At 40.6% G+C, this 21,438-nt stretch overlaps 2 protein-coding genes across 7 annotated transcripts in view; one reads left to right on the top strand and one right to left on the bottom strand.

Moving 5' to 3' along the window:
• Positions 1-5,772, bottom strand: part of PACRG (parkin coregulated) — a 545,678-nt gene extending 539,906 nt beyond the window's left edge. For both annotated transcript variants that reach the window (XM_055433658.2, XM_088840953.1), the window contains exon 1: positions 5,465-5,772. In XM_055433658.2, coding sequence (XP_055289633.1) covers positions 5,465-5,620 — 156 coding nt within the window. In that variant the 5' untranslated portion in view covers positions 5,621-5,772. The remainder of the gene's footprint in view (positions 1-5,464) is intronic.
• Positions 5,773-6,013: 241 nt separating this feature from the next.
• Positions 6,014-21,438, top strand: part of PRKN (parkin RBR E3 ubiquitin protein ligase) — a 1,261,621-nt gene continuing 1,246,196 nt past the window's right edge. For 2 of the 5 annotated variants that reach the window (XM_055433926.2, XM_055433925.2), the window contains exon 1: positions 6,022-6,211. Coding sequence is in view for 1 of the 5 variants with exons in the window: in XM_055433925.2 (XP_055289900.2) it covers positions 6,205-6,211 (7 nt within the window). In the remaining 4 variants the exon portion in view is untranslated. Of the gene's footprint in view, positions 6,212-21,438 lie in introns of all 5 variants that reach the window. The other 3 variants (XM_055433924.2, XM_055433923.2, XM_088840889.1) reach the window with 3 other exon arrangements.

The raw sequence follows: 21,438 nt of genomic DNA, 5'->3' as shown, positions 1-21,438 counted from the left end.
GATGGTTGGATGGCATCACTGATGGACATGGGTTTGGGTAAACTGTGGGAGTTGATGATGGACAGGGAGGCCTGGTGTGTTGCGATTCATGGGGTCGCAAAGAGTTGCACACGACTGAGTGACTGAACTGAACTGAACTGAACTTGAGATTCCCTTGGACAGCAAGGAGATCAAACCAGTCTAATGCTAAAGGAAATCAATTCTGAATATTCATTGGAAGGACTGATGCTGAAGCTGAAGCTCCAATAGTTTGGTCACCTGATGCAAAGAGCTGACTCACTGGAAAAGACCCTGATGCTGGGAAAGACTGAAGGCAAGAGGAGAAGGGGGAGACAGAGTAGAGATAGTTGGGTGGCATCACTGACTCAGTGGAGAAAAGTTTGCACAAACCCAGGGAGATAGTGAAGGTCAGGGAAGTCTGGTGTGCTGCAGTCCATGCGGTCTCAAAGAGTTGACACGACTGAGTGAGTGAACATCCCCAATGTTCATAGCTGCATTATTTACAGTTACCAAGATATGGAAGCAACCTAATTGTCCATCAATAGATGAATGGATTTTAAAAATGTGGTAATACATACAAGAGATTACAATTTTGTTTAGTCATGTCTGATTCTTGCGACTGCATGAACTATAGAGCCCACCAGGCTCCTCTGTCCATGCAATTCTCCAGGCAAGAACACCGGAGTAGGTTGCCATTTCTTTCCCCAGGGGATTGTCCCAGCTCAGGGACTGAACCCGCTTCTCCTGCACTGGCAGGCAGACTCTTTACCACTGAGCCCCCAGGGAAGCCCACAATAGACTATTACTCAGCCATGAAGAAAGGATGAAATGTTGCCACTTGAAATAGCATGGATGGATCAGGAACATATTATGCTTAGCAAAATAAGCCAGACAGAGAAAGATAAATACTGTCTGTTATCACATGGACTATAAGATATAAAACAAGCTAGCGAATAAAAAAAAAGAAACTGACTCACAGATACGGAGAACACACCAGTCATTACCAGTGGGGAGAAGGAAGGGGAGAATGAGCAAGATAGAGGTAGGAGATTGAGAGTCACAAGCTACTATGTATAAAATAAGTGAACTACACAGACGTACTGTACAGCACGAGGAATATAGCCAATATTTTACAACAGCTACAAATGAAGTGTGCTGTTGTTCAGTTGTTGTGTTCGAGTCTTTGAGACCCCATGGACTGCCACATGACAGTATAATCTTGAAAAATTGTGAATCACTGTGTTGTACATCTGAAACTTATATTAAAATGGTACATCAACTTTATTTCAATTAAAAAATACTAGAATTTTCCTAGTAGCACTATTTGTAAAAGTCTTAACCTAGAAGTCACAGAAATAGTCATCAACGAACGAATGGATCCATAAATTATGTTATATTCTCCCATGAAAATAATATAAAGAAATGAATATGAAGGATCTATGATCATATGCAGTAATGTGGGTGAATTTCACAACAGTTATCCCATACACCAGACATAAAACAACTACACACTGTATGATTCTTTGAATATATGCACAGATCTGTTGATAGCAGTTGGGATAAGATTAAATTGGGATGCATTTGGGCAGCTAAACTACTAGAAAGATCCTGAAGGGGTTCTGTGGTGTTGGTAAGGTTTCTTGATCTGGGTTCTGGCTACACCAGTATGTTTGGTTTAATATCTATCAAGTGATGTGTGTGCATTTTCCATTTGCATGTTATGCATCTACCGAAGTCAATAAAAAAGTGATCAAGAGAGGACTAGCCTGAGTTAGAAAAATCTAGTAATACAGCATTCATTCTTTGCTCTGCCATTTAATAGATGATTCACAACAACAAAAAATTAAATTGTCAGATTTGTATGCTAAATGGAAAGAAAAAAGGTCTTCTCTGCCTCCTCACAGGATTGCTAGGAAAGCAAAATAGAATAGAGATGTCTAGTCCTATTATATTTTATAGCATACACAAAGCCATTGCGATTAATATACATATAGCAGTGATAGATCATTCAAACTAAATAGGAAGTTTTTTATATATATATAATTCAGTTTAACTACAAGTGAAAGTTAATATAGCAACTGCTGACCAATTTGGAAAAATAAAATAAATTTATACCTGCTTCTCAAACCAAAATGAATTAAGATGAAGCAAAGCTTTAAAATAAAACACTGAAATTACAAGAGGACTAGTGAAAAAAAAAGTTAAAAATGTCCCCATTACCTTAAATAGGAAAAACCTTTACTCTTGAGACCCCATGTATTGTAGCCAGCCAGGCTCTTCTGTCCGTGAGATTTCCCAGGCAAAAATACTGGAGTGGGTTGCTGTTTATTTTCCAGGGGATCTTCCCAACCCAGGACTCCTAGATTGCAGGCAGACTACCGACTGAGCCACCAGGGAAGCCTCCTTTACTAAGCCAAGTCACTTAAATATTTCACAATGGACATGCATAACGTTAATAAGCTGGTTAAAAATGGCATTCTGTGATCTAACCCTATTCTATGGATTTAATTTCATCTCCCACTATTCTTATTTGCTTCCACCAAATTAAATTGCAACTCTTCACTGTCTCGATTTTGCTTATGTTGTTCCCTTTGTTCTAACGCCCTTCTCCCTACACATCTACACACTCACATCCCTTCAGTCCTTAGGAAACAAATGACCACTGACTGTGCCACGCACTGTTTTATATGCTTTACATGTTTTATGCCATTTTTATTATCCATTCACATTCATTATTGTTTTAGAAATAATTCTGCATTCACATATATAGATTACGACTGTTTAAGCATATGGGCTTGCACAGCCCATATGATCATATCTGTCTATGACCAAACTTGTATTGCTGAAGCACCCTCAAAAAACACTGGGAGTCTTCATATACCTCCTTAGGATGCTGCTGCTAAGTCACTTCAGTCGTGTCCGACTCTGTGTGACCCCATAGACAGAAGCCCACCAGGCTCCCCCGTCCCTGGGATTCTCCAGGCAAGAACACTGGAGTGGGTTGCCATTTCCTTCTCCAATGTGTGAAAGTGAAAAGTGAAAGTGAAGTCGCTCAGTCGTGTCCGACCCTTAGCGACCCCACGGACTGCAGGCTACCAGGCTCCTCCATCCATGGGATTTTCCAGGCAAGAGTACTGGAGTGGCTTGCCATTGCCTTCTCCGACCTCCTTAGGATACAGTTCTGTAAATCTTTTGTGGAAGTGCTCTGGAGTGAAGACTTATTTAATTAGTGAGGGCTGGAAAGAGGGAACTGATGGCAAGTCCTAACATTAGAAAAGTGATTTGTGGGTTGGCTTGTGGAACAAGGAGTTGCATTCACAAAAAGCTATGGGTCAGGGTGTTATTTTCTGAACAGAAATAAACCTTAAGAAAGAAGTGTGTTTTGACTATATGCTTCCCAGGTGACTCAGTGGTAAAGGATCCACCTGCCAATGTAGGTGGGTTCAGTCCCTGGGTTGGGAAGATTCCCTGGGCGAGGAAATGGTAATCCATTCTAGCATCCTTAGCTGGGAAATCCCAATTGACCATATAATGCAAAAAGGCCTGTACTGCTGAGGACAGAAATGTTGAAATGTAAATATTGGATATGAAGAGGAAAGGTTTTATTTCTTGTACCACTGAAGTTAGGATATATAAAGTGTCTTTCTTTTGTCAAGACCTGTCCATTGTTGTTAGTGGTGACTTTCCTCGGAGTTTTAAGAACTGGGGCTTTGTTTCGCTGATCACAAATTCCCAGAACTGCACTTTGCAGGATCTTAGGTTTAGGAACAAACAAAACTATCATTGACTGAATAAATGGATGGATGGGTGGACAATATTTTCATCTAACAATTATGATTCCCACTAAATGAAGTGAAAGAATGACGCATCCTCTTTAGAAGATCCCCAAGGAGACATTATTATTACACTAAGGGATCTTCCTTAAGTATATGGAGACAAGAAGATAATGTACCTCAAATAAGTTGTTTATAATTAAGGCTGTTTCATGATCAGTTTTTTCCGTTGTTGTTTGAGTCTTGTTACGTTTGACAACACTGAAATATTTGATTTTCCAGAATTATGACTTTAGGTGAAAGGCTATGTTTCTAAAAATAAACACGATTATACATATACTTTTTTATTAAAAAAAGAATCTGACCAATTTTGTACATGTCTTTGAAGAAACATAACATTGGGAAAATCATTAAAATTATAATTATATATACTGAGAAGAAGGAAAAAAAAAGAAATAATTAGCTTGACTGTTATGGTATTCTGTGTTGCTGAGAAACTAATCATCTTGGCTCTCACATCACCTATTTACAAGATATACTCACAAAAGGACTGCAGTTACAACAAGCAGAAAGTTTTAGTCTATTTCTGGGAATAACTATTGCAATGCAACTGACACACATTCCAATAATCAGAATTTCATTTTGTGTAGCAATGTGGAAATCTGGCCCCTGGGTCTAAAGGTGATCTGTTTCATTTGCATATTTTAAGGATGTAGTTTAGGAATAATGTATTAAGTTTACAACATTTATGTGAAACAAATAATGTGACACTGGAAAGCAATGCTATTCATTCAACATATGAGTTGCTACACAATAAGTCAGATCCTCTCAGAGTGTAAATTACACAAATTTGAAAGCTGCATTTATTATTGAATATATCATTCTCAGCCAGGTGCTTAGTCAGTAGTAAAACCTGGTGTAGCACTCCACATTTAAAGTTTTTTTTTTAACTGTCATGCATATACTGAAATCTTCCATGTGCAGTTTAAACTTTTCCCCCCTAATAGTACTGAGAATATTGGACTTTTACTACCACAAAACAATAGAAATGAAACATGAATTGTATTAATAGTCAGAAGTACTTGCATCAAATCTTGGAAATTTTAAAATTAAAAGTTTAAAAGGTCTATTTGGAAACAGACTTCTTATTAAGTTGCTTCTCAGTACTCTAACATGCCTTTTCATGAGAATCTTGTTAGAAAAAATGCTAGGATATTCTTAAAATGTGTAGGCTGAATTGATGAAATTTCTTACTCTTAATGAGTAACCTTAATGAGTTTAGGTTCCCAGCTGTACATCAGAAATGTTAAATTTTGCAAGGGAGTTCATGATAGCCCTCTCCTATAAGGCGCTTTTCTGAGTGGGGCTAGTTTAGGAATCAATAAGTAAAGGGGATCTTTCTTTGTGTATATAGCTGAAGGATAAATTCAGGTGGTCTAGAAACCCTGAGTTATTAGGAAGGTGCTTAGAAAGGGGCACAGTACATCAGTTGCCCGAGACCCCTTCTTAACATCCCAGCCTGGACCTCCACACTCTGTTGGGCACCGTCTGCTACTGGCCGAATAAATTGCCATTTTTGGCGAAGACCACCCAGGACATGGGCTCAGAATCCATCCTAGGGTCAGCCAACCTCTGCAGCCTGGGGTCCCCCGACTGGGAGCGAGTGCATTCGATTCGGGAAGATCACTTACGACTGAGTTTTTCATCATGGCTTTGACTGTGAAGCCCTCAGAAACCAGGGAGTGAGGCTGGTGCACCGGGAGCGGCTGCTGTGCCAGGAGCTTGGTCCTCGTCGGCAGCTTGGCTGGGCATTTGTTTAAGCTCAGGGTCTCTTTTTCTGCCACCATCTTCCTAGAAAATGTCTTGTTCTCATACAACGTGTAGTAAAAGAGTCAGTGAGATTTATGGATGTGAGAAGGAGGTCGGGGGAAAAAAAAATGGAAAAAGGCGCGTTAATGGTAGAAATTCAACCCCTTCGTAGCAGTGGTCTATCCAGATGTTTGGCAGCTCCTAGGTGCAGGGAGTTGAGGGGAGGGGAGGGGCGGGAAGAGGGCAGGGCCGAGGCCAGAGCTGCCACAAGCTTCCAAAGGTAACCCTCCCGGTTGCTAAGCGACGCGTCAACACTGAGGCCTGATGGCCCCGCCTCCCGGTGACGTACACGTTTCCTGGGCCTCAGGCCGGAAGGGCTAGCGGCGGGCGGCGGGCGGCGACCGACCCGAGGCGGCACTTGACGAGTGAAAACTACGACTCCCAGAGGGCCGCGGGCGGCACGCCGTTCGCGCGTGCGCGTTGCGAGGGCCGGGCGCCGGGGGAGGCGGAGGAGGGGCGTCCCGCACGATTTAACCCCGGAGCGCCGCTCGTGTGAGGCGCAGGCGGTCGCCCGGGTGCGAGTGGGAGCGTGCTCGCCCGGCGGGCCGCCTGCCCAGTGGCCATGATAGGTACGTGGGTACCTGCCAGGTACAGCGTCTCTGCGCCGCCCCGCCCGGCGGGGACCCCCGGGGGCCCGCTGTCAGTGGCCGGTGGCGGCGTCCGCGCCCCCCTCGGCCCGCGCCGCCGGCTCCCCGAGAGGACGTGTGTCTCAGTCCCGAGCCCGCCCGCGCCCGCCTGGCCGGGCTTCCCCCCGAGACGCCGTCGCCCGGGGGCCCCTTGCGGAGGAGGCTGCGTCCCGCGGGCCCCGGGCGCGCGCCGCCCGCTCCCGCGCCGGCGTCCGTGGGCAGGCCCCTCGTCCCGAGCCGCTCGGGGCGCCCTGGGGGGCTGTCTGCCCCCGAGGACGGGGTGGGACCCACACTGTCCCGGGAGCGCTTGAAGGGAAACCCTAGCGGAGCGCCAAACTCCTGATAGGCCGGTGCCGGTGACGGTGCCTGAGGCCAAAAGAACTTCCCGCAGGTGGATTTGAACTTCTTACGCTCTTGGATTTTTGTCTTCTAGATGATCTCTTTGGAGGTCTGAGATGAAAGAATAATTAATAGTGAATGATAGCAAGGATGAAAACTTCCAGCATAATGAATTTACGATTCATTATGCAACAACCTTTAAAAAATACATATATATATGTATAAATACATGTATACAGAATGACCTGGCTGCGATTTTGTGAATAAAGCTTTGGAAGTGGCTGTTAGAATTGCTTGTAAACACTGTAGTACAGAAGACTGGAAAAGTCTCCCTTTTCCAGAATTGTTAAGCCAAAGATCAAAGGTTTATCTCTGAAAATAAGTGGAAATGTACGGTGTGATTACAAAACATTGCTCCTTGGGGAGTTTATTATGACAGATTTCCTCTAGACTGTGTGTTAATTGGTTTGGTGAGGTTTTTGTTTTTGTTTTGTTTTTTTTGTGGCGGGGGAGTTATTCTTGACTGGGTGCCGCTTAAAGCACTTTTGAGTGCCTCAAGTTCATGTGAGGTCAACTGTAGTTTATCCAAGAAGATGGAAGGTGACTTTTAAAAAAGTATGTAAGTTTCTGCATACTGATAAACTCTTCTTAAATCAGTCATTTATTAGACTAATGTTGAAATCTGAAACGTTCTATCCAACACTAGGAGTAATATGCCAGCTAACTGACACTGTTTGCAACAGTGTAAAACCTAAGGATGTTGTCCAGTTTTCTGTATTTTTTTAACATGATTCTGATGAATGGGTTATCTAATTAAGAAAAATATATAAATTTTTGTGAATATTTTGAGCCTTTTTAGGTGACAGTTACACAAGATTCATTTTCTAACACAAATCTAAACTGAATCAGAAAAATATGAAAATTTCCAAAATTCATGCTGTCCGTATTTTACAGGAAAAAAATAGTCTACACCTTGTCTTGAAGACAGTTGTACGGATTTTAATTCAACATAATCTGATACATGGATAATTATAAAAGAAATAAATTTACAGTAAAGCTATATAGGGGCTTCCCCAGTAGTACTAGTGGTATGGAACCCAACTCTCTGTGCAGGAGACATAAGAGACACAGGTTCTGTCCCTGGCTTGGGAAGGTCCTCTGGAGGAGGGCATGGAAACCCACTCCAGTAGTCATGCCTGGAGAATCCCATGGACTGAGGAGCCTGGCGGGCTACAGTCTATATGGTTGCAAAGAGTTGGGCATGACAGCACGAAGGCATTTGTGTTACTCAGAATTTGCCAGTTTGCCCCTTTTGTGCCTAAGCAGTTTTTAATTGTCCCATCCTCTAATATTCCATTTCTACTTTATTTTAAATCCCAGCTAATTTTTAAGGAAAACCAAAAATTGCATTTCTTGGTAGAATAAAAGTGAGGGCAGTTGATTTCCTCACTACCAATAAAATTATCTTCCTTTACTTTTTCAAAACTCAAGATTGTTTCTTGTCACAGAGACTGTTTCAAAAGTACTACATGTCCCAGTTAGGTTATGATTAATATGTTAAATGACCTGATTCAGACAGCTATAGAAACAAGTAGGTGAAAAATTATTATTTTTTGAGAAATATGGAGAGGACTTTAAGATAATGTAAACCAGAATAAAAAGCTTAAGAAAATTCAACTAAGAAAAAAATATAAATTTTGGCATTTCTCTTAAAATTATATTTCACGCTTTAAAAGTTAACAGTGTTTTGTGTTTAAAACTGAGTTTTAATAGTGACATTTGTGGTATCCTGTGTGTCTGTTGTACTGAAGTAAATTTAGGTGTTGCAGTAGTGTCAGATGTACTCATGTACACCCAGTACAGAAGTGTGTGCGTGCTGTCACTTCAGTCTGATTCGACTCTTTGCGACCCCATGGACTGTAGCCCTCCAGGCTCCTCTGTCCATGGGATTCTCCAGGCAGGAATACTGGAGTGCGTTGCTCTGCTGTCCTCCAGGGGATCTTCCCGACCCAGGGTTTGAATCCAGGTCTTCTGTGGATCCTGCATGGCAGGTGGATTCTTTACCACTGAGCCACCAGGGAAAACCTAAAGTACTTGGAAATACATGTATATAATTATGTTGCCAATATTTAAATTCAAACTCAATGTCTTAAAAATGATTTTTAGTGATCTAAAAAAAAAAAACATTAGAACAATCTTTTTTGTACTTTGTTTAACTTAACATCTCTTAGAAAACTTTTGAATGTGCGTGTGCAGATCGACCCTACAGTTATTCCTGTCTAGTATTTAATGGATGTACGTAAATTATGTAGATAGTCTCCAATAAATGAGCATACAGTAGGTTTATAGATAGTTGCTATCATTAGGAGTGTTTGTGTCCATATCACTTTATTTGCATATGTAAGCTTGTATGTAAAGTAAAAATATTTCAATCTCTGAGTGGGTTTTCTAGTTAAAAGGTTTGTAGAGGGACTTCCCTGGTGGTCCAGTGGCTAAGACTCTGCATTCCCAGTGCAGGGGGCCTGGGTTTCATCCTTGGTCAGGGAACTAAATGTCACATGTGGCATGCCTCAGTGAAGACCAAGGATCCCACGTGCCACACTGAGACCCAGCACAGCCAAATAAATAAACACATTTAAAAAAGAAAGATTTGTAGATTTTGAATTTTGCTAGGTATTTCCAAATTGTTTAAAAGAAATCACCATGTTTTACACTTCTGTCCACCATAGCAAGGCAGCAAAGAGCTATCCTACTCCTGTGAGCTGAAGAAATTACAAAAAGACATCCTCCCCAGAACTGACCCAGCTTTCCACGGCAAAGCACCTACTGGGTTTGCCCTCTCTCCCTGCCCCGTCCCCACCCTAAACTTACTGCCTTTAAACAGTGCACGAAGTGCACAAGTGTCCATGCGTCCCTGCCGCCACCAACAGCATTTGTGCGTGTCCATGTTCCCCCCGTGTAGCATAAAATATTTTTGCCTTTCTGATAGAGGAGAAACAATATATTTTAATTTTTCAAATGAATTTAAGAAGAAAGCCCCTTCACTTCTCACTTTATCATGCTTTATTTCCTTGAGAGCAGATTGAGTAATTGAGTATCTACTGTATGCCCAGTACTGTTCTGGGTGCCAGGGATACATGAGTTAACAAAAAAAACCAGAGGAAAAAAGCCATCGTGAATGTACGGTCTAACTGTACTGTTTGGCCACAAGTCTGCATATTAGTTTTAAAGGTTGTATGTGGTGAATTTTAAAGCCTCAGAATTTATATTTCAGTTAAATACTGTGTATTGTCTCTTGCTCTGCCATTTCAATAATTTTAGATGAGAAACAACCCTACATCTCAGTCCTCAAAGTAGGCTGAAAGCTGTTGATGATGATGTACAATTGTGTCACGAAAGAAGTTCTCCATTTTTCCTTAGATTTCTTGTAATTATGTACAGTTCTTCTTTGGTTCCAAAGACTCCAAAATGATGACTCTGTGCCCTTTTCAACTTTGTAACTATTTCTAAGGGTTTTTTGAAGTCTGCATTTTTTTTTTTGAAAACTCCTGGCTTCATTGCTTGAAAATGATTCAGTGAAAACACTTTGTATTAAGATATGCAAATCCATTTCTACCTCCAAACCTCTTTGAAAAATTCAGAAAAAAAGTTCTTACTTGATAATGTTTCATATTCATGAAAACCATTTCAGTGCAGAATACTTTATTCTGTTAATTTTTATTTTTTTGATCAATGGAAATCGTTTCTTACCTGCTGTTTCTTCAGCTGTTAATTGTGGCCCGTTGCTTATATAGTGTTTCTATTTTAATTTGAATTTAATGAACTCATTTTAAATGCTTCTTTGTAGTAATCTGAATGGCTTCTCTCAAGTTTTGTGATATTGAAGACATAGATTTACGTTGCAGCCAACCTTCCAGGCTTATTTACTTATATGCTTGGCCCATGTATAAAGACCACCTTCAGTTCAGTTCAGTTCGGTTGCTCAGTCGTGTCCGACTCTTTGCGACACCGTGAATCACAGCACGCCAGGCCTCCCTGTCTATCACCAACTCTCGGAGTTCCCTCAAACTCATGTCCATTGAGTTGGTGATGCCATCCAGCCATCTCATTCTCTGTCATCCCCTTCTCCTCCCGCCCCCAATCCTTCCCAGCATCAGAGTCTTTTCCAGTTGAGTCAACTCGTTGCATGAGGTGGCCAAAGTATTGGAGTTTCAGCTTTAGCATCAGTCCTTCCAATGAACACCCAGGATTGATCTCCTTTAGAATGGACTGGTTGGATCTCCTTGCAGTCCAAGGGACTCTCAAGAGTCTTCTCCAGCACCACAGTTCAAAAGCATCTTAGGACATCTGTATTTTTAAGAGTATTGATGGTTTCTTGATGATTTCTCAAGTTGACTCTTACTGTAAGATTTGAATAGGGTTCCCCGTAAAGGATAACATTAGAGACCTTAGCATCAGAGAGAGAAAAATTTCTGTATACAGTATATTCTAACCTTCCCTGTCCCTTAAACCCCCACCCTTATCAAATTAGGAGAGGAAAATAGTAGTGATTAGGAAACTAATATTAGTGTTCCAGTTGAAACATGTCCTTTATTTATCCCTGTAATTGATGAATGCGCCAGTTATCCCTACAATTAAATGTTTTTTGAAGTTTCAGTGTGTAAATAACATCACCTGAGATGAACCCCTCTGCAACTATATAGTCATTTTTTAAGCTTATTGTTCAGAGTAGATTCATTTTCCAGAACATGGGAAGAAAGGAAAGGGACACCCGAGATTCACCTTGTATTAATAACGTGGAGAAAGAGGACGAGGTTTGGGATGCGTGTGTTTCTGAGGGAAACCTTGGCTTTTATCATCCATTTGTACTCCCCCTCGTCTCTCCCCTCATTTTCTTCTTCCCCACGTTCTTTTGATTCTGTCAGAGCTCACAGAAGCAGCTGCTGTCTGACTAATTAAAGAGGTGAGCTCTTCCCTTGCTTGCCTCTGGGCTTTCCACAGGGCTTGGCTGGTTATACAAGCACTCCTGAGGGTTGTGTCAGGAATCGTGTGACTAAAGAGACCAGCCCTGCTGTGACTCCTCCCCTGGAATCTCTCTCTCTCAGGAGTTGTCTGCAGTAAAACTGAACTACTCATAGGCCCAGCCTCTGCATTTTGCTTTCAGGGTAATATGGTTGTGATCACGTTTTTTTCCCTTGAGTCAGAGCTTTGGGGAGTGAAGAACCTTGGGCTGGCTTGAGGACAGGGCAGGAGTTGGGCTTACTTGTCTGGAGAAATACAGTGTCTCAAGAATAATAATTCATTCTCTCGGTCTTCTCTCTGCCCTTGAACTCTGGCTTGAAGTCCTTTCCAGCTCCCTGGTGAGTCCTCATGGAGTGAGAGGTTCAGATTTAAGCAGAACTGGGGCAGCTTTTTCTGAGTTGCTGCCTTTCCAGGATGCTGATCACAAGCAGAGGTGGACTGCACACGTCAGTTGGCATCCACTAAGTCTGGTTATATGTGTGACACTGTTGAAAGATGTTTTTAAATGATTGCCTGAATTCATAGTGTTGGGTGGGAATTGTATGTGTTTTACTGTGCAGTCAGTTTGGACCGAATTACATGATATCAACAGGAAGTAATACATAGTGGAGGTCTGACATTTATTTCCTACTATTGTTCATTGAGTAACTGGTGACATGCCCAGTTACTGGTAGGTAAGGGAATTTCTTCCTTTACTGTGATCCTCTCTAGGGTTTTCTTCTTTTTTATTTCTCGTGTGTGTGTATATATGTGTTTGTTTTTGCTTACTGCTTGCAGAGTTTCTTATCAAGTGTATTGATTTTCTTTTTCCCATCAGCTTGATTTCAAGAAAGGCATCAAATCATCTTATTCATAGTGTATGATGCTGGAGTTTCACACTGGGTCTGTATCCTCGCCATTCAGTTCAGTTCAGTTCAGTTCAGTCGCTCAGTCGTGTGCGACTCTTTGCGACCCCATGAATCACAGCACGCCAGGCCTCCCTGGTCACTATGCAAAACTGCAGCACACATTATAACTCTTTTGGAGGGGAGGGAATCGAGGGGAAGTTCTGGAATTATTTGTATTGGAGGTCTAACATATAAAGAACTACTCTGTTGAATCCAGTTATGGTTGTCACAATTATTCATGTATAACTTTATTAGATATCTCTTCTGACTTCTGTACCCAATTTAATCATTCTGTCCTCAGTAGAATACAAGTTATGACTGTAAAGTTAGAGGAAGGTGAAAATGCCACTTGAGGTCTGGTTTCTGGGATGACATGATTTTTTTTTGTTCTCAACAAATGATGATAACAGGATGATTAACATTAATGATCTAAGACTGATAAATATTTGCAAATTCTTTGATAGTTAAGAAAGACTTTTTTGTAAATTAATGTAAGAACTTTCTTACCATAAATGAAAACTATAGCGTTAGGTGCCATTTATATATGTAAAAATCCTGGGATGTATACCTTAAAATTATTACCTTTGGGTTCTGGGATTTTTTTTTTTATTATGGTTTTCTGTGTTTTTTCAGATCTTCAGCATTAAGTATGCAAGTATATGGAAATAGAATAAAATGCAGTGTTATAAACCTAGGCTTAAGGACAGGATAGTTGTATCATTGATTAAAATATGTATAGAACTGATTATTCTTTTGTGACAAATTGTCAAATAAATTAGTCATGGTAGCATACTTCTAGTAATTTCATGTTCTGGTCAAAAAAGTAGTGTTTCCAGAAAAACAAATAGTACCATAATTTCACTAGCTTTTTTCGATAGTATTGTGTACCATTGAGGCATGGCTCAATCACCGTCTTAGCTTCCTGTTGCTGCTGTAACAAGTTAGCAGGATTTTGGCAGCTTAAAACAACACAGATGTATTATCTTACAGTTCTGGAGGTCACACATCCAAAATGAGTTTTAAAGAGCTAAACTCTAGGTGTTAGCAGGCCTCGTTCCTTCTGGAAGCTTCCGTGGAGAGTTCGCTTCCTCTTGTCCAGGCTGCTGGCTCCGTGGTTCCTGGCTGCCTCCCGGCTGCCTCCCTCTGTCTCTGTTCTGTGGGTCGTGCCTTCTCTCTCACTGTAGTCAGATCTCCCTTTGCCTTCCTTTTATAAGAGGGCTGTGGTTACATTTAGGAGTCACCAGGATAACCTCCCATCTCAAATCCTTAATTTAATAGACCCTTTTGCCATCCAAGTTTGCACTTACAGGTTTCAGGAATTAGCATGTGGAGATGCCGAGGTGGTCTGTCCAGCCTACCACAGTCACCGTTAAGACCTTCACCATTTGAAATCTGGTTTTAAAGTGTCTTCTTATGAACTAAGGGTGACTGATACAGGACATTGAATTAACAGCTGTGTTACTTGATTTTTCCTTTTCTGGGGTCAGTTAGTGGCAATACAGTACTGTTACACATGGGCAATCTAGCATTGTGTGAGTGTGTGTGTGTGTCTTTACGTGTGGACTAGTTGATAAAGCTGGCCGAGGACATAACTCACTTTTCAAGGTAGTTTTCCCGGGTGACAAAAGAACATGTGGCTCCACTCCAGGACTGAAATGGTGAATTGCATCTGGGTGATTTGCTGTACCAGGTTGCTCATTTGTATCCTGTAGAGTAGGGGAAGCTTTGTTATGCTTTTGACAGGAAATATGACTCCACGCAACAACACATGATCAGGCAAAGCGGGAGCAAATAACCCTTTTATGTACATTTTGATTTCTGAATCACCAGTTCACTACGAATGTTAGACACCTAATGCTCCTGTGGAATCATTTAACATTGTCCTGCCCTTGTAAATAATAACTAATCGGGCTAGGTTGGAAATACACAGTTAGAAGTTTTATATAAATCCCAGTAAAGTTATGAAAGGCAAGAAAAGAATCAAGCTTAATTTGGTTCATTTTTAAAAAGATGTCTGTGTGGAATTTGGGTTTCATGAAGCAGTTTCAGCTGAAATATTTGTAAAATATTCCATTATGTATTGTTAGGAGAAACTCTAAAGGAAGTATGGAATACATATATTAAATAGATTTAGAATTTGATTTGTAAGAAAACAAAAGAGTTCATTTTTACTGGATAAAAGAAGAAAATAAATGTTCATGTCAACAAACATTTATTGAGACCCTAAGTTATGACCTGAGACACCTCCGAGTCTTGGTAACGAAGTGAGCAAGTCATGGTTTCTTGAAGATGCTGTGTACATGGACAAAGTAATGATCAGCCACAGCAGAAGCTGTAATGGAAGCGTATATTTGTGTGATAATGCTGAAGGACCTCCAGAGCAGAGGTGGTATTTGAGCTGACAAGCAGTCCGTGGGGTCACTAAGGGTCGGACACGACTGAGCGACTTCACTTTCACACATTGGAGAAGGAAATGGCAACCCACTCCAGTGTTCTTGCCTGGAGAATCCCAGGGATGGGGGAGCCTGGTGGGCTTCCATCTACGGGGTCACACAGAGTTGGACACGACTGAAGTGACTTAGCAGCAGCAGCAGCAAACCAGAAGGCCTGGGGACTTGGAAGCAGAGTCTGGAGGGGAAGTGCTGATCAGAGGAAGTGTACTGGACAAGGATAGAGCGTAAGAAGGGGGAGGAACAGTCAGGGCAGGAAGGTAAGGGCCTGTTTGGAAAAGTTCAGGTTTTGTTTTATAAGTAATGAGGAACCATTAGGTCTTAATGCTAAGAAGGGCCTGTTCAGGTTTATTTTTAGAAAGCTTTGGCATCAGGGTTATGTTGTCTTCCTCATTTACTTTTGACTGACATAGGAATGACAGCAATACGAATCCGGTCTGTCCCAGTTTAATTAAGAGTAGCATGTTGGCAACAGGTGGACACTGTGTTGACTTCTAAGGCCCGTTTGGGCAAAGGAAACAAACAGGTGAAGCTTGCCGTGGTCAGTGGCCGGTGAACGTTGTGAGTCAGGCCTCCTCGGAGACAGCAGGAAAGGGCAGAACCGGTGGCTGAAAGTGAGAAGTGAATTCCAATTAAAAATAAATGAATAAAATTGACATCAGCCGAATTAAATGGCGTGAGTCCAATGCACTGCTTCCTACATTAGATCTTTCAGTGATTCAGATGATTAGCTATGCCTTGATATAATCAGAATAGACAAATCCTTCTAAAACTCTGTGTTTACAGATTATTTGATGGATTCATTCTCCTGTTAAACTTTGAAGACCTAAATCATTCCATTTTAATGTTATGTGTTTACTTGCCTGCCTTATTCTTGAGGAAAGGAGTATGTTTCAATTATATTATGTATACTTCGTACATAATAAATAATTGTTGAATGAAGGAAAGTATGAATCAGAGGAGAAATGGAGAGCAGACCATTGTCTTGTCTCTCATTTTGTCTTCTCCAACCACCCTTCCTGTTTGCCTTGACGATGTTACCTTATCTGATGTATCTTGTAGCCCCCAAACCCAGCATAATCCTAGTGAGTGTTGAAATGGATAAAAACATTAATAAATAGGGTAGTAAGTCTTTGGTTTTTTATTTTGGTAATTACTAAGTGTATTAAAGCGTTTCAAATTCTGAGACAGTGGTTCATTAATTTTGAGAGAGAAATTTTACTCTGTCACATTTTTCTGTGCACAGAATTGGAGCTTGCACAGGACAATGACTTTTTTTTTTCTTTTTTTACCCTGTTCTTTACTGTTGTATCTCTTTATTGCTTCTCTAATGCTTGCCCTTAGAGGGAGGCCATTACATTATTTTAATTCTGGAACTAGCCAGGATTTTAAAGTGGTTACTCTACACAGGATGTTTAGAGTATAAATTACACGAATGCATTGTCTCTCTTCCAACCTTTAGCTTTTAGCTTTACAACAAATTTACTTTTGCATCATTGGGGTCTGTATTTACTTGTTTCCTTAATGCAGCTTTTCTCCATGGAATACTCTCAGTAGAAACATATGCTCGAAGCTTCAAAGTAATTACAATATCACTAAAAGCTTCATAATCACATTACTGAACCTAAATGTTAAAAAATTTGATTTTCCTTGATCCAATCGTTTCAATTTAATTTTAGGCTACTGCATGATTGATTGAGGAAACCTGGCAGGCCAAAGTCAAGGAGTGTTTATAATGTCTAAAGCCTTGCACACAAAACTACAAGGCAATTTAATTTGAGTGGGAACTCATTTTAATTATTCTGAGGGATTTTTTAATAGGAAAATGGATTTTTTTGTAAGCTCTTTATGTTTGACCGACTCTGAGGGCATCTATACAGTCTTCTACCTAGAGTATTCACTCACCTCCTCCTCAAGTCCACTGGATAGAGACCCTGAATGACACAAAAGCCCTAGTTCTAAAACAAAGAAGTGAAGCTGGATTTTTTTTTTCAGAATTATTCTAAACATGTTCTTTCATCTTATTTATGAGATAGGTTTAAATTTGAACCTTTTTAAAACATGGGTAGTTCAGTTCAGTCGCTCAGTCGTGTCCGACTCTTTGTTACCTTAGGGACTACAGCACACTAGGTTTCCCTGTCCATCGCCAACTCCTGGAGCTTGCTTAAACTGATGTTCATTGAAGTCAGTGATGCCATCCAACCATCTCCTCCTCTGTTGTCCTCTTCTCCCACCTTCTTTCTTTCCCAGCAGCAGGGTCTTTTCCAGTGAGTCAGTTCTTCGCATCAGGTGGCCAAAGTATTGGAACTTTAGCTTCAGCATCAGTCCTTCCAATGAATATTCAGGACTGATCTCCTTTAGGATGGACTGGTTTGATCTCCTTGCAGTCCAAGGGACACTCAAGAGTCTTCTCCAACACCACAGTTCAAAAGCATCAATTCTTTGGCATTCAGCTTTCTTTATGGTCCAACTCTCACATCCATACACATGACTACTGGAAAAACCATAGCTTTGACTAGACGGACCTTTGTCGGTAAACTATTGTCTCTGCTTTTTAATATGCTGTCTAGGTTTGTCATAGCTTTTCTTCCAAGGAGCAAGTGTCTTTTAATGTCATGGCTCTAGTCACCATCTGCAGTGATCTTGGAGCCCAAGAAAATAAAGTCTGCCATTGTTTCCACTGTTTCCCCATCTATTTGCCATGAAGTGGTGGGACCAGATGCCATGATCTTAGTTTTTTGAATGTTGAGTTTTAAGCTGACTTTTTAACTTTCCTCAAAATATTTGTATCTGTTTATAGTAAGCGAGCACAACTCCAGCAGTGACTTTGCATCAGGCATTTATTCTGCCTCAGTGTAATTAAGTAACAGCATATGCCAGCAACATCAGTTATCCATGAGAATACAGAACTCTATGAATAAACATATTTACCTTTCCCTCATGGCTCACGGTGGGTAGGCAGAGAAATGGTCATCCATCAAACACATGTCTGTGGTTATTCTGAAAAACCATTTATTTTTATTTTTAATGAATTGTGGAGATAAGTGAATATGAAGTCACTTTCTGAAATAATGTGGATTTTCCTAATTTTAAGCACATTTTAAAAATGTATATACATTGTAAAGCAGTAAATCTAAAATATTTATTGATCATATATGATATGCAGCCAGAAGTCTAGAAATTAAACCACTTTTATAACTCTGCTTCTAAATTATTATTTCACCCTCTTTTTCAAGTTGTTCCTTTGCTTTTAACAGAAAGTAATAGATAGTAGGGGGCCTGGTGCCTCAGTGATAAAGCATCCACTTTCCAGTGCAGGAGTCGTGCGTTTGATCCCTGGGTTGGGAAGATTCCCTGGAGTAGGAAATGGCAACCCACCCCAGTATTCTTGCTCGGAGAATCCCGTGGACAGAGGAGGCTGGCGGGCTATGGTCCATGGGGTTGCAGAGTCAGATACAACTAAGCAAATGAGCTCACACGCGATAATTAATAGACAGGTCTTTGGCACTGTTGTACACAAAGCACTAGGCGGAACTTGAATCTTTTTTTTTTTTTTTACATTTCTGAAGGTGAATTTTGAACCTTACATACTTTGCTTGTGTAGGACTTTTGACAATGGAAATTAAAATATTTCTCAACTCTTTAATTCCCTTACTCTTGCAACTTTTCCTGCTTTCCCTCCCCATTGGTAATTTATAAATTATAGCCTTAATTTTTATAAATAATCATCTTCTAGCTATTTTTCTGCCTCCACGAGCATAGGCTTATTGTCAATTGATTGATAGATTGATGGTACTTTGGAAAATCAGCCCTAGAATAAAAAAAAAAAAGTGTATATATATTGTTTGTGGCTAGTAGCACTCCTTATTCATTTCCTTCCCCATCTTGGCCATATCTCAGTTCTCCCTTCCCCCTAAAATAGACTGTTACTGTCTTGTATACTTAATACTTTTCTTCTTCACACTGAAGTGCAGTGTAGGGGTATTAATGGTTTCCCTTCATAGGAGTTTCACTACAGGGGAAGTGGAACTGGAGGGTAACATTTTAATTTTATGTTGAGGCCCAATAGGAGAACTGATAGGTTTAGATTCTAGAAGGTAGGGAAATGACCCTGGTTTTTACATTCTCATGTTAATAAATTTTTATTCCTTCTGTCAAAGAATCTAGGATGAGTAGCTTCAACACTAGAACATCTATGTAAGTTCATACTGGGACATTAAGTGTGGGAATGGTTGCCCTAACTAGGCTTTATATCAAGTATCATGAGTGGTTCTAGACAGAAATAAGCATACTGGATCTGGGAATTGATATTTACTCTCAGTTCAGTTCAGTTCAGTCACTCAGATGTGTCCAACTCTTTGCGACAAGGCCTCCCTGTCCATCACCAACTCCCGAACCTTGAACAAACTCATGTCCATTGAGTCGCTGATGCCATCCAACCATCTCATCCTCTGTTGTCCCCTTCTCATCTTGCCTTCAATCTTTCCCAGCATCAGGATCTTTTCAAATGAGTCAGTTCTTTGCATCAGGTGGCCAAAGTATTGGAGTTTCAGCTTCAACATCAGTCCTTCCAATGAACATTCAGGACTGAGTTCCTTTAGGATGGACTGGTTTGAACTCCTTGCAGTTCAAGGGACTCTCAAGAGTCTTCTCCAACACCACAGTTCAAAAGCATCAATTCTTCGGGAATCAGCTTTCTTTATAGTCCAACTCTCACATGCATACATGACCACTGGAAAAACCACAACTTTGACTAGAAGGACCTTTGTTGGCAAAGTAATGTCTCTGCTCTTCAATATGCTGTCTAGGTTGATCATAATTTTCCTTCCAAGGAGCAATTGTCTTTTAATTTCATGGCTCTAGTCACCATCTGCAGTGATTTTGGAGTCCCCAAAATAAAGTCAGCCACTGTTTCCACTGTTTCCCCATCTATTTGCCAGGAAGTGATGAGACCGAATGCTATGATATTAGTTTTCTGAATGTTGAGCTTTAAGCCAAGTTTTTCATTTTCCTCTTTGACTTTCATTAAGAGACTCTTTAGTTCTTCGCTTTCTGCCATAAGGGTGGTGTCATCTGCATATCTGAGGTTATTGATATTTCTCCCAGCAATCTTGATCCCAGCTTGTGCTTCATCCAGCCCAGCGTTCCTCGTGATGTACTCTGCATATAAGTTAAATAAGCAGGGTGACAATATACAGCCTTGACGCACTCCTTTTCCTATTTGGAACCAGTCTCTTGTTCCATGTACAGTTCTAACTGTTGCCTCTTGACCTGCATACAGATATCTCATGAAGCAGGTCAGGTGGTCTGGTATTCCCACCTCTTGAAGAATTTTCCACAGTTTATTGTGATCCACACAGTCAAAGGCTTTGGCATAGTCAACGAAGCAGAAATAGATGTTTTCCTGGAACTCTCTTGCTTTTTCGATGATCCAGCGGATGTTGGCAATTTGATCTCTGGTTCCTTTGCCTTTTCTAAAACCAGTTGAACATCTGGAAGTTCACCGTTCATGTATTGTTGAAGCCTGGCTTGAAGAATTTTGAGCATGACTTTACTAGCGTGTGAGATGAGTGCAACTGTGCGGTAGTTTGAGCATTCTTTGACATTTCCTTTCTTTGGGATTGAAATGAAAACTAACCTTTTCCAGTCCTGTGGCCACTGCTGAGTTTTCCAAATTTGCTGGCATATTGAGTGCAGCACTTTCTCGACTTAAAATCTAATATGTTAGCCAGTTAATGTATCGTGGATGCTGTCAGAAGACAAAAGACTCATGGGTCAGAGACAGAGGACTTCATTACTCATGGCGCAGCAAGTTGCATACATGTCATTCTATTGGCAACAGTTTCCTTTGCCTGGATATGACCCAGAGGAATGTGATATGGCCCAGATGAATGCCAGGCATGTAGTGGATTTGCATTGCAGATGATGACCTGATGACTGTTTATAAAGCTTGAAATATCCACCGCTATTATGGCAAGCATAAGTGAACCTTCTCACTTATTTTGTTTACTGGGTGCACAGCTGGATTGTCACTAAGTATACAGAAAGTTAAATGTAGTAACAATTTTTGTTAGATTTTTTAATTTTAAAATACGTGCTCTTGTATTTGTCCTATTTGAACCCATAAATTGATCATTTATTTGGGTTATTTTCCCCTTCAGGAGGAGAATGTATTACCAAAAAATAGTGATGCTGTTTCTTTAATATAAGTAAATTGAAATGGAATATTTGTGGTTTTCTCAAAATCAATCCAAAGATAACCAAGTGAAACAATATGTTTATTTTAGTCCTTCGTATTGAATAATCTTTCTAAAAATGTATTCCTTTCTCCTGCCATGGTAAAAATAGACTGAACATAATTGAATATTGCATCATTCAGAAAGTATCTTTTATTATCTTAGAATTATCAGTCATCATTCAAAATATTATAAGTGTAAAAAAAAAGGTAGGTTAACTTGGATGCTTAGTGACT

The sequence above is a fragment of the Moschus berezovskii genome, chromosome 10 (genome assembly GCF_049115385.1).
Source record: "Moschus berezovskii isolate FMDL1 chromosome 10, NW_MosBer_1.0, whole genome shotgun sequence".
NCBI classification, from domain to species: domain Eukaryota; kingdom Metazoa; phylum Chordata; class Mammalia; order Artiodactyla; family Moschidae; genus Moschus; species Moschus berezovskii.
This window is presented reverse-complemented; position numbering and strand designations above follow the sequence as displayed.